This window comes from Aedes albopictus, chromosome 2 (assembly GCF_035046485.1).
Source record: "Aedes albopictus strain Foshan chromosome 2, AalbF5, whole genome shotgun sequence".
NCBI classification, from domain to species: domain Eukaryota; kingdom Metazoa; phylum Arthropoda; class Insecta; order Diptera; family Culicidae; genus Aedes; species Aedes albopictus.
The window spans coordinates 361,339,183-361,353,137 of record NC_085137.1 but is presented as its reverse complement, the minus strand read 5'-3'; the positions used below and the strand labels follow the sequence as shown (position 1 = coordinate 361,353,137).

Genomic DNA, 13,955 nt, shown 5'->3' with positions numbered 1-13,955 from the left:
TTCCCCAAAAATCGTGGTAGAAAACAGAGAATTGATTTGTATGCAGAAAGTCATGCATGCCCCACCTTACAATACTAATGCGCCGTGATTTCACAACATTTGAGAACCACTGTGATAATTTGAATATCTTTAAACATCTTTTTTGTCATCAATCTAGTCAAAACTCGGGATTTAGTGCGAGAGAAATGAATCAACTAACTTCGGAAGTGATGCACTGTTTAGTGAATTTGATGATCTACACAGCGCACAACTTCCTAAGTAGAGTCCGACGCCTGGATTTAAAAAAAAATCGCATTTCGCTCGCACCAAATCCCGAGTTTCAACTGCACTGATAACATTTCATCTGAAAATGGAATTCGCATTTTGTGAAAGCAGACATACCTTCGTTGTCATCAAGATAGTCTCCCATCGTACAACGGATACCGCTATTCTACCTCAACGACATGGTAACATTCAACGGCGGTTCTTCTAGTTTTGAGTCCAAACGGAAGACTAACTGTAACTGATGGTCAGCAACCACTGTTTGACACTTCGAACTTTCGGATCAAGCACTACTCTTGCGACACCGGACGCTTAATTTCCAACTGATTTTTTATTCCGCATTGAACTTACTTGTACTCATCAACTGCACCGTATCATCGGATATCGTAACGCGTACCAGATTAGGAATTGATATTGATCACGGATCAAAACGGATACACCACCCAACCATCATCATCATCCGAACCGGAATCGAGAAGGAAGCAGTTTACAGCTTGACCGGAGCTGGCTGTCCGGCAAACTTGGCCTTGCGTTCCTCGGCGCGCTTCAGGGATTCCTCACGGGACAGGTTTCCCTTCTTGGAGAATCGCAGGTTGTGCAGGAACTTCTGGCACATCTGTAAGCAGTCAAGAAACCTGTTTAGAAAACACGGGCGGGCGATCCAATCGAACAATATACTTACACCGCGGGTCGATTCGTTACGCTGGCGCTTGGGCTTGGTGATGCCATTCTTGTGGGCCTTTTGGTCTGCCGGGAGGAAAAATAAACAGAATTAGTTCACCTTACAACGATATCGCCGTTCCCGGTCGACTTACTCTGGTTGTGATTGGTGTGATTCTTGGACTTGGCCATTGTGTTGGGAGATTACTGCCTGTGGAAACGAAGGAAAACAAAACCAGTCGGAAGGTTAATCGAAGCCGATTCCAAACATTCGAGTTTTTGGTGGGAAATGTTACGCGTTTCGGGCTAATTCCGCCCTTATCGCGAACAGCAACCAAATACTCTACGTGTTTAATATAACTACGCAAAATTCAGCAAGTATTTTCAGTGTTTTTCACAAAAATTCACTCACTTTAGCAGAAACAGAACTTCAGTACCACAAGTTAAAAACCGGAAAGAGTAAGCAAAGTGTTTGACAGCTCAACTGTCACGCAAGCGGAAGTTTTGAAGGGGGATAGGAAACTAGTTCACCGCGGAGAGCTTTTCATTAAAGTGTCTCGAGTATAGGGCACCGCACTGTTTTGATTTTGTATGGGATTTTGAAGTTTCGTGGCCTTGTTGTTTACAAGATTTCTGTTAGAGTGAAAGAGAAGGAGAGAATTTCATGCAGTTCCCTATTCCAGACTCGTTACTTTTCATTACACCGACAATGGGAGTATGACCTGTTATGCCGAATGTCATTTTACTGTTAAATGATAAATCTCGTCGTCGGTTCATCGGTGGTAAACATTATCAATCCATATACCGAAAATTTGAATCAATCGTTAAAGAGATGATCGATGGGAAACGGACGGAGTGTGACGTCTGTTTCTATGTGTTTTATCTATATTCAGTACTTTTCTCTTATGTCAAACAAACCAATATCACTTTTGATCTCCATTGACCAATTCAAATTCCAGTGTGGTAGTGGTTTGTTTTCAGATTTCCCGTGTTAATCTATCTGTAAGAACTTTGTAAACATCTTATGTTCTCACGTATATATTGTAGGCCCGCCACCAAACCGGACTTCGCACAATCAAGTTGCGACGCGACCCAACTCGCGACGTTTTTTAATCACGTGAAAAGTAGTGCGCATCCTTCCCGTTGTTGTCAGCAACACAGCGCACTAGATGCGAAACAGTTGCGACACTTGTGGACCAAGAAAATTGCAATTTTTGTTTGAATGTCGGTCTTGATTCCAACCGGATAGACAATAGATAGGCTTGCAGTAGGTTTCGTGAGACGTTTTTTTTTTTGACAACTCAATATCAAAATATGCCTTTATTGAGTTTTTAACCTCTGTTCAAGCCTGTGCTCGGGTATTAGTTGCACATAACTCGGATGTGGTTTGGCACATGGTTATTAGTGTGAGTCATCGGAACCGTTGTCTCAGATCAAAGCTTTTTTGGTTCCGTTTCAGGTGCTGAGTATCTGTGCAAAATTTGAGCACGATCGGTGGCGTCTACACTTTGCGCATTGCATTTGAACTTTGTATGAGATTTTGTATGGGAAAACATACTTATTTGCATTTTTGTCATAAGTTGAAAAAGTTTGTCTGAAACTTTTTAAACGATAAATACTATAAAAGGATAGCCTAGGATGTTCTGAAAAACTTTGTTGAAGACCGCAAAGCGATCCGATGCTTGTGAAAATAGTGATAACCAACGAACCGCATGCATGTCTTTATGTTTTAACATGTAAAGGAATAACCTCGGGAATAACAATAGCAACAAAATCATGCTATTTCGGCAAGCAATACCAACGCTATAACTTTTTCCATAAACATCAGATCACTTCACGGTCTTCGACAAAGTTTTTCAAGACACCCTAGACTACGTTTTCACATGATCGGGTACATGGTTTTAGAAAAAATCATGCTTGTCATGGGAGAAATGCAAAAAAGTGTGTTTTTTCATGTAAAATCCCATACAAACTTCAAACGCGATGCGCAAAACGTAGACATAACCGATCGTGCTCAAATTTTGCACACTTATTTGGGTCCTGAAATGGGATCAAAAAAGCTTTGATCTGATGGGATACCATTGAATTTTTCATTTTTCCATATAAACGATGACCCACTCTAATGGTTATTTGCCCATACACTCAGCCAAATAACCTTAAGATTTCCATAAGGCCCAACTTATGAAACGGCCTTTAAATAATTCATAATGATTCGGATGAATTTCATAAGGTCACTCTATGACGTAAAATCGTCTCACAGCTTGGCTTTTATTCATGTTTAGCAACATGGTATTCTCAAGCGTCGGTAGCCGTGTGGATAAAACACGGGCTCGGTGATCCCGACGTTCATGGATCGAATCCAGTCTGCATCATTTTAATATTTTTTTGTTCTTTTCATATCAGGTATCAGAAGGCCGGCTCCAGAGGCACGTTATCCTCCATTTGGGACATTTGTGCCATCGCCATACATATGAGCCTATTTCATCATTTACCTGAGGGAGAATGGGACAAGGGATGGGAATTGGGAAAGGGAAAGGTGATGAAATAGGAAGGGGTGCCCTAGAAGAGGGAATGAACGCCTAAGCGCAACGAGAGCTCATAGCCCATACCACAACGGGGTTAATCAGTGCCCTGAAAAGGACACTGTAAAACGCATAAGCGTAAAAAGAGCCTATAGCTCATTGGAGGTAGCTTGCGACGCCATGCGACTTTCAATATGACATAGAAAGGCACGTCATCAAAAGCATCCTCAATATTCAAGAAATCACCCAAGCAAAAACTACGTTTGAGCGAGTGCTTTCTTGAAAACGTATACAACTTTGTGTAAAAGAGTCACTGTGGACATCCCAAATTGGGAGACATGTGAGTTCACATGAACAGGCATGTTAGCCAGACGAACATCACAGATGTGATAATCGACAATGCGTTTCAAGCATTTCAGAAAGAACAAGGTAACCAGATAAATCTGGAACTTATTCCTTCTTTTGACAACGCACGCACTCTTTCGGGATGAAACTACAGAGTAATTTCACGCCATGAAAATACCCAGTAGAAAACTACAAGAGTTCAAAACATGTTTGAAAAACTCAAAGCCCTCTGGAGAAAAATAGGACAAAGCCTCATTTGCTCCAGAAGATTTGAAGTAAGCAGAGCTTTTTAGTGCCCACTAAATCGATTCTACAGCTACAATCCTCGGGGTAGAAGCAAAGATTCGTAGCTATACAAAAGACTGGTTTATCCGAAGATATGTAGAACTTGAACAGGTCCGAGTTCCGTTCAGGAATACCTCTTGCGGTCCGCACAGACCGCAGAGGACAAGCTTCTTTATAAGCAGTAGCTATGGTATACCACAATGAATGGCGTTGTGATAACAAAACCACAATGAAACTCTCTTGGAGTAGCAATAGAAGCGAGTTATCCATAAAATGTGATCGCAACCAATTAGGTTCCCTAGTTTGTTGAGCAGGGACGCCTGAATACGCAAAGTTTGCGAAGGAACACTCAAAAGTGCAAAGAAGGTCAAATGGAGATTCCTTATCTGACACATGCCAATCAGTCAACTCATGACAAATTTTGCTCATGCAGAGTTGGGTTAGGTGCAATTCTATGTTAAGTTAACTATGAACTGTACTACCTAAGAATTCCATCAAACTGAAGCATCTCAAATCAATGTTTGAGCTACTTCAGATGCCAAAAATCAGCGGAAATATGCTGAAAACAAGAGCTTGCTTCAAGGCATCCATAAGGAAAGGTTGAAACATACTGTTAACGAAGTAGATCCACTTGGGCTACATACGCTTTTTACGCTGAAAATTGATCTGACGTTTCCTTGCCGTAGCCACTACCCAAACTAGACAGGATTACACTCTTCACAATCACAGCACAAAAAGGAAACATCAACGACGAACCAAATCGGTGTCAATTGAAAAACGCCAATGGCGAAAACGCATTAAGCGAACCCATAGAGGTAGTAATGTAAGCTAATTAACAACATTTGAATAACCCCGCCCTTATTTAGCCTCAAATTTGAGACTTAAGAAGGGCAACTGAATATCTCGGAGAAACGCAAGGTCCGCTGCACCATTGCTCCGGTTAGCGCAGTAAGGGCGTAATTCTGTGGAGGACGCCCTAACTCTCCACAGGCTCCGTTTGTGGTTAGGTTTTTATTAGACCCCCCTAACCATTCATTCTTTGGCACGGTAAGCATAAAGCCGCATAACACCATGAATTAGGGGTCACCTGTTTAGTGGACTCTTACCACTGGATCAGGCGATCCGTAGTGTTATTCTTAGCCAATTGAGACAACCGCTACCGACACTACACAGCTATCTAGGCTGATCGGGAAAAGAAGTTAACATTGATGGTCAACTTCCAAACGAACCCGAACAGCCGTCAATTTTTCCATATAAACGATGACCCACTCTAATGGTTATTTGCCCATACACTCAGCCAAATAACCTTAAGATTTCCATAAGGCCCAACTTATGAAACGGCCTTTAAATAATTCATAATGATTCGGATGAATTTCATAAGGTCACTCTATGACGTAAAATCGTCTCACAGCTTGGCTTTTATTCATGTTTAGCAACATGGTATTCTCAAGCGTCGGTAGCCGTGTGGATAAAACACGGGCTCGGTGATCCCGACGTTCATGGATCGAATCCAGTCTGCATCATTTTAATATTTTTTTGTTCTTTTCATAAGTCTATCTTATGAAATTCATGAAATTCGATCAATTTTCATTAGGTATTCTTATGTCATCCATAAGAATTGGGTTCTTTACACTGATAAAATTGCAAAGGTAAAATATATAGAGCTAAGAAACATACTTGTTATAAGACTTCTGCAGAATTCGTTTTATGTGTGCCAACATACAAAATATAATGGGGGCATTATTTATTATGAGGCTGTCTATTATGGTTATATTTGAGCACACATAAAAGTTATTATTTTTTGGTTATAGTTAAGAACTTTATCATTTCACTTATAATTCTTAAGTTTGGGATGTCTGCTAAAAAATCACGATGCCGCCAAAAGATCGCATCATCCATCTTGGTACGGAACTACATCTGAATGGAGGTAAATAATCGAATATTTTACAGCGACTATAGATTTAATTGATTGTTTAATAGGTGTTTTGCATTTCACCACCACACTAGGATCGTTGGACCACCGCATCCGGATGTCTCCCGCAAAAGCCACTTTGACAACAGACTGGATTTCCATCACCGCCAGCTCGGAAACGATGAGGCAGCCGCACCTGGGTAAACGATGTGAGCCCCAAAATTCCGAATCCGACAATCGTTAGTACCGGATCACCCAGCAGCAACAGTAGAAGCGCCTACACCCGCATGTAATTATCCCGCACCACCACCAGCAGCAGTAGCACCAGTTCCGGCAGACTTCTGTTGTCCGGATCTCATCAACAACGGTATCAAAGTCGATAAGGGTAGGATCGGAACGTTGGCAGGGGAAATTCAGCGGAATTGGCACCGAACCGGCAGTTCCAGATCATCAGCAGCAGCTTGAGCAGCAGGAAAGGTCCTAACGGATGCAACAAATTATGCTACATGGTTCTTTTTGGAATGCCTTGGAGTTCACATTGTCGTACGCACAGTACCTCGGCTTTGTTCAATCATTTTGTGGAATTATCCATGCACTCAGGAAAATTGCCTCATACTTAATGGCAAATATCCATGTGCCAAACCACATCCAAAGTATATGCAACCAATACCCGATTACGCAGGCAAATTAGCACATGAATAGTATGTGCCCTAAATTGTATGAGTCGCTGCTGTATGGTGCCTCATCAAAAGTATGAGTCGCACTAATGAAAAACATTTGTTTACCCCCATTGCAAAAATCAATGTCCCGGACACATAGAAGGAATGAAGATTTTTTTCCAAGTGTGGAAATAGTGAAATCTAATCATATTTATTTTCTTTATTGATTATGGCATAAATAAATTGTTTACAAATATGGTTATTGTTTTAATTATAATATTTATTCCAAAAAATCATAAATATTATGGCGATCCGAGACATACTTTTCATAAGCCCCACACATAAATTTTATTTGGCAGAGAAATAAACTTTATTTAATCTCAAATATAAATTTTAAATCTGACTAATCTTATAATTTTTATGTGTCAACGTTATGGTTTTTATTTGAAAGCTCAAATTGCAAAAAAATATGTAGTCTGAAACATAAAACTTATATGGAAAATATTCTCAGTGTAGGGGTATCCGGATTATTTCATAATCGGATTCTCCGCCCAAAAATTAGTCGAAATCCAAAATTTCATAATTTTTGGAGTCCGGGAACTATTTTTAAAATGCATTTAAAGTTTGTATGGGGAAAATTTTTTGTTCGGGTCGAACTGTCACTTTAACGATTGAACTGTCATTCTATCCACGAAAATTAAAATTGTTTTGTTGATTTAACCATCAAAACAAAGATGTTGGAATCCAATAAAATCACGTTATACTCAGAAAAATGAGCTCTTTCGATTAGGCTATAGAAAATAGCAATATTTTATTCACTAAACAACCCAATTAGTTACAGTGAGGATTCGTTCGTTGGGTCACGACTGCGCCCCGATTAGCGTATCGTGTTCGTTCGTTGGGCCAACTGACAACTGATCAAAATGCTGTAGACACACGCAAGTGACGAGAAATATGTCACGAAACACTCACATACTTGCACAAACGTTCTGTAAGGAGCTGCGATGCGACGGTGGTCAGACGTCAATCTCGTTTTGACATCGATTTTGACATTGACAGTGCTTTTTAGTTGGGTTTTGCCCCAACCAGTGAACATTCAACTATCGAGACAGCCCATTTAACGAGCCGCCAACGAACGAATCGGGACTGTATAGCAAATTTTCATAAGGTATTTCGATGAATTTCGCTAGTTTTTTTCGCTGAGTGTACAGTAGGCATTCGGTAACTTAAACATGTTGACGTTTCCCTTAACGAATGACTTTGATGTGGTACTGGTACTGCGACGATAATTATTTTCTGATATAGAGTTTGAAGAAATTATTTATTTAAAATTTAATTTGTTGTGTTCAGATCGGTTCGGGTGATTTTTTGGAAGTCATTACTAAACGACGGTGTAAAGTGAGGCGGTATATTTGGAGAAGTGCTTCAACACCGCCAGCTGTTTGATGTTTATAAACATTTTTTGTTTAATCGATAAACAATCAATATTTTCGCAGCTTTCGTACAAGCAACTTTTTTTTATAAAGTTTATGCAGTTAAAGTGCCAAATTAAAATTAACAAACTTTGAATCAGTTTCTAACGAATGCCAACATGCTCAATCTAAACGTGGGCATCCTGGGCCACGTCGATTCGGGCAAAACAACGCTGGCCAAGGCGCTCAGCGGCATTGCCAGTACGGCCGCCTTCGACAAGAACCCCCAATCGCAACAGCGCGGAATCACGCTGGACCTGGGTTTCAGCGCCCTGCAGCTTCCGTTGCCAGCACATTTGAAGGGTAAGGACGACCAGAACGGCGGTGATTTATTGCAGTACACATTCGTGGATTGTCCCGGTCATGCCAGTTTGATCCGGACGATTATTGGCGGGGCGCAGATCATCGACATGATGATACTGGTGGTGGACATTGGGAAAGGGATTCAAACGCAAACGGCCGAATGTCTTGTGATTGGGGAGTTGACCTGCCGGCGAATGATTGTGGCCTTGAATAAGATCGATACGGTGGAGGAAAGCAAGAGGGCAAAGGCCGTGGAGAAAATGAGCAAAGGATTGGAGATGGCTTTGGCTAAGACGAGATTTGTGGGTTCTCCCATTGTGGCCATATCGGCAGCTGGAGGTACTAATTTGGAGAGATTTGTAGAAATGTTGGTGCAGTATTCGGTAGTTCCGAAACGGAATTACGACGGTCCGTTCTTGTTCGCAGTGGATCATTGTTTTGCCATTAAAGGTCAAGGAACGGTTTGTACCGGGACCGTGCTGCAGGGGAGCGTCAAACTAAACGAAGATGTAGAAATTCCAAAGTTGAAACTAGTCCGGAAGATTAAGTCCATGCAGATGTTCAAACAGAGCCAGCAAGTGGCAAGGCAAGGCGATCGTGTTGGGATTTGTATTACTCAGTTTGACCCCAAATTGTTGGAACGGGGTCTTCTCTGCAAGGTGGGATATGTGACGGATATTTACGCGGCGGTTTTTCGATTGAATACCATCAAGTACTACAAGGGCTCTCTGAAACACAAATCCAAGTTCCACATTACCTGTGGTTACGAGACAGTAATGTCCACTTTGACTCTTTTCAAAGGATCTAGCCCGGAATTCACCGCTTCCGAACAGTATGAGTTTCTAGAAGAGCTTGATCAGGACACCATCGAAAGCAACCCTCATGTCTTTGCTTTACTAGAATTCGAAAAACCTATCCAAGCCATCCCGAATGCAATGGTCATTGGCTCCAAATTGGACACCGACATCCACTCGAACACGTGTCGATTGGCGTTTTACGGACACCTAACCCACACCTGCCCGGACAAAGACTATCACAGCACATTCCTCCCCACCTTGCAAATATTCAAACAAAAACAAAAAACCGGAACCATCCAGCGAGTGGTCAACGAAACGGAACTCATTGCCGCTGGCCTGTTTAAAAAAGAGGGTAACAATCGGACGGCATTCGTCGGGTTGCGGATCGAACTCAGCACCGGCGAAACCGGTCGAATAGAGGATACATTCGGGGCCAGCTCGAAGGTGAGGCTAAGGTTTATGGAACCGCTTCGGGGTGCCACGCTGGAAGCGCTGAAGGATAAAAAACCCTCCTCGGATCAGATAACGGTGGTGGTCAAGTACAAAAAGTTTCTCTTCCGAAAGGATGGTAATAAAATTGTTCAGTGAATATTTCAACAGAAGTGTGGTCTGATCCGAACTAGTCCTTTTATGGTGTTGAAGTATTTTGGTGCAGAAGGGTGAGATAATATGTAAATACTTCTCGTGGCCCAGAAGTTATTAATTAAGAGAAGCTATAGGGTAGAAGCTTCAGTTTTGGTCATAGTGCGATATTCAGCCTGTTACGATCTAAATCGGCATAAATTTATTTTTTACTAGTAGATTCTAATATAATATGATGATTACAGCCGTGAAAACCAAACATTTTGATTGAAAACTGGAAGAAAAAAAATGATTAGCTCCCTTATATCTATTTTGGCTAGGGTGCTTCTAATTTGGCCACTCCCATAAGAAATACACGTGGTTGGTCAAAATAGAAACCGAAGCTAAGAATATGGCCAAAACTGCGGCAATGCTTCTATTTTGGCCAGTGCCACTTTTAATGCAAAAATCAAGTATTAGCTGGATTTCTGCATTTTTTCTAATAAAGTATAGATCGAAACCTTTCATTTGACACATTGGTAGTTTTCATTGAATTATTTGTTATTTTTTTAAAATGATTTCCTTTAGACTGGCCAAAACGGGTGCAGTGGCGTAGCTAGGAATTTGGAGGCCCGGTGCGGAACCAAATTACTGGGCCCTCATGAAAATTACAGATGTACATATTTTACTATGATAAATCTATACATTTTACTCTCGAATGATCGCGCTGTTGTGTTTTGTACAGAACGTTGAAAGACTTTTGTACTCTGCATTAGCATCTACTGGCAGTGGTGGCCAACTGACTGACGGAAGGGTAGTCTACACACCAAAAATCGATTGACGGTTTCAGCAAAATTTTGCTGAATTTTGCCGAGCTGAAGGATTCAGCAAAAATTTTGCTGAATTTCAGCAAAATTTTGCTGATTTGTTCAGTAAACTCTGCTGATCACCAGTAACGTTTTGCTGAAATTCAGCAAACTTTGCTGAAAGTTCAGCAAAAAATTTCGGCAAAATTCAGCAAAATATTGCTGAAAGCGTTTAGTGTGTACCTGGGATTTTATCAATAATATTCTTAAGAATTTTTAAATTCCAGGAAAAATTATTACAAAAAATACTCCCATGATTGTTTTTGAACCATATATTCTCCAAGAAGTTACATCGGAATTCCGGAAGTCCTTCTTCTAGAATTTCTTTAAACATTCTTCCGTGGTTTCTTTCATGAGATCCTCCAAATTTTGATTTCAATTTCAAGTTAAGTATTTTTCTATAGATTCTTCAAGAATTTCTCAAATATTCCCTCACATAGGGGTAGGCGGGGCATTATGGACACCCGGGGCAGAATGGACACCCTCAATATTTTGAAATATGCGAACTGTTTTGAACTTTTAATGAATGGAGAATATAGTCCATTTGTCTAAAACGTAGTTTCAGGAAATAAACATTCGAAATTAAAATTATACTTGATTTTACACGAAAAAGTTACGTTCTCCGTTTTTTGTGCATGGAAATTATAATTTTCACACCATCTAAAATAAGATTTAGTGATTAATTTATTGCAGGTCGATTAAAACCTGATATTTCTAGAACACATGCAAGTAGTTTTGCTGTATCTACATGCTTAACATGTTTATATTTTCTTCTTTATTAGGCTGACACAAATTTCGATTTTCTCTAATGTCACCCCCCCCTCGGAAAATTTTGGTCGGAATTCGACATTTTGAGGGGGGAAACAAACAAATTATTCAAAAATTCAAAAATTTTGAACTGAAATTAGAGTTGTCGAGAAAATTTCTTAACAAATCCGATGAGTTTTACGATTTTGCCTAATTGTTTGGGTACTTTTTCATCAAATACATTTATTATTTATTATCCCCCCCCCTTGACGAGTCAACGAGCAAAGTGACAAAAGAAGAAAATGAGATTTGTTCCGGCCTTATATCAAAAATTAAGTTTGGAAATATCTTCTGTTGCCGGGGCTAAATGGACACTCACCTTTTTGACAGAAGCGACAAGGGAAAAATATAACCTAAATCACAAACCAACCAAATTCTTCGATTTCAGTATATTTTCGGTTAAATGTTCACTATAGTAGACATAGGGTGAAACAAATTGGTCAAAAAACGACAGAAGTGGAAAATAGTTGTTCTAGGCACAGCACAGCTGTACATGCCGACAAATACGAAGCTTTATCCAAAACAGCCTGAATTTAAATTAACTGAACAAAAATGAACTACGTTGGCGTATTATTCATCCGTGATGATTGTTTTGTAATGAAATGGCTTTATAGGCGTAGATAATGTACGAAATTCGTAAAAGTCTCATGGTGTCCATATTGCCCCATGGGGGTGTCCATTCTGCCCCGTATACTTGAAGACGGTCATGAAAAACTAACATTTTTCAAAACATTTTTTGAAGTGGATAAATCATTTTTCTTCGTGAGCATTCTTATGCAAAAGATGCTAAATAGACTTTAAAAGGATACATGTATCAAAAAACTAAACTTTTTTGACATCTTGCCAGGTAAAGTTGGCAAAAACCTTAGGGTGTCCATATTGCCCCGCCTACCCCTAACTCTTTTAGAGATTTCTCGAAAAAAATATCTTAGCATTTCCTCAAGCATTCATCGTTCATCTTGGCGTGCTTTTGAAGATTTCTTCATATTTTTTTTTCAAGCATTCCTTCAAAAATTATTGCAACGCTTTTATTCGAAAAATTTCTGTAAAGAATTTTCAAGGAGTTTCACTAAGGTTTTAATAAAAGATTTATTCTAGAATGCCTCCAGGAAATTTCTAAAGAGTCCATTGGATGATAATTAAAAAAACATTCTCCAAGGATTCCTACAGAAGTTTCTCAAAGAAAATGCTCAGAGGAGCTTCTGTTCTGTAGGAATCCTTTTGAAAAACCCTTCTGGAATTCCTCCAACGAATTCATTAATATTCATGCGCACTAGGAGTTTTCCCAAGGATTCTTTCAGGAATCTTAACTAAACTTAACTATAGCATTCCTTAATTTTAGCATTCCTCTGGAAACTCCTTTGAGGATTTCGATTTTTTGTAAAACTCCATAATTTTTGCGATATTTTAAAAGATTCCATCAAAACTCTTTCGAGAAACCTTTTGGAAAATCATTCTTAATTTCCATAAAGCATCTCAGTCAAGAATTTTTCAAGGATTTATTAATGATTCCTCTAGAAATTCCTCCAAAAAATCGTTAAAAAATTGAATGAGAATTCCTGGTAGGGTCAACATTCTCTTGGTAATCTTACAATCCCAAACTCATCCTATTCGAAAACAAAGCGATTATTGACGACATCGATTGATTACGCATTTTTTGTTATAATTCGTGCCTCCTAAGACTGTTTGCCACTTTCTGCAGGAATTCTAGAATGCCTATCTATCCCTTAAGTGATTAATGCAAAGCTAAGATTTCATAGAGGATATCCATCGGGAATTCTTCAGGAATCGCTAAGGGATTTTTTCCAAGGAATTATTATTTATTTCTTCAAAAAAAGCCCTTTAAAAATTATCAAAAGATTATTTGAGAATTTCTTCAAGGATCCTGTTAGAAATTCCTTCTTGTTTAATTTGTTTAATGTTTTTTCAACGATTCAACTAGGATTACTTGTGGGATTTTTTCAGGGGTTCCTTTAGGAATTTTTCCAATGTTTTATTCAAAGTTCTACAGGGATTTTTTCAAAGAGGTTTTTAGAAATTGCTCCTAAACTTTCTTCAGGAATTTTTCAAAGGAGTCTTCAGTAGTTCATTAAATAAATGGTCTTGTGATTTCTCCAAAGATTCTTTCACAATTTGTTCAATTATTCTCTTACAATTTTCTAAATTTATTTCATGCTTAAACTGATTTTCCCAGGTATTTTTAAAAATAATTTTGTACAAGAAATCTTTCGGGAGCAAGGATTTCTTCATGTATTTGTATAATTACTCCTGCAAGATTTTTTTCGAAGATTCTAATACTAGTTCCTCCAAGAAATTCTTTAGGAATTCTTTCAGAGGATGCCATTCAAGGATTCAGCAACTGCATCTTTAGGAATTCAAATAAGCACATATAAGAATTCTTTCAAGAATTCTCACAGAAGTTCCTCCAAGAAATTCTATTGAAATATCGCAACACATTTTTAGAAATTGCCTCGTGAATTTTTAGGAAATTGTTTGTGATCTTCT

The 13,955-nt window shown here is 39.3% G+C and overlaps 2 protein-coding genes across 2 annotated transcripts; one reads left to right on the top strand and one right to left on the bottom strand.

Moving 5' to 3' along the window:
• Positions 1-573: 573 nt before the first annotated feature.
• On the bottom strand, positions 574-1,434 carry LOC109621247 (large ribosomal subunit protein eL29). The gene is made up of 4 exons (XM_020077954.3): positions 1,334-1,434; positions 1,077-1,132; positions 944-1,008; positions 574-877 (listed from the first exon to the last, which is right to left on the bottom strand). The coding sequence occupies exons 2-4, from the start codon at positions 1,111-1,113 to the stop codon at positions 749-751; spliced, it is 231 nt and encodes a 76-aa protein (XP_019933513.3). The 5' UTR covers positions 1,114-1,132; positions 1,334-1,434; the 3' UTR covers positions 574-748.
• Positions 1,435-8,108: 6,674 nt separating this feature from the next.
• LOC109622617 (selenocysteine-specific elongation factor) lies at positions 8,109-9,807 on the top strand. The gene has a single exon (XM_020077014.3). It carries the CDS (start codon positions 8,236-8,238, stop codon positions 9,802-9,804), a length of 1,569 nt encoding a protein of 522 aa, XP_019932573.3. The 5' UTR covers positions 8,109-8,235; the 3' UTR covers positions 9,805-9,807.
• Positions 9,808-13,955: the final 4,148 nt, after the last annotated feature.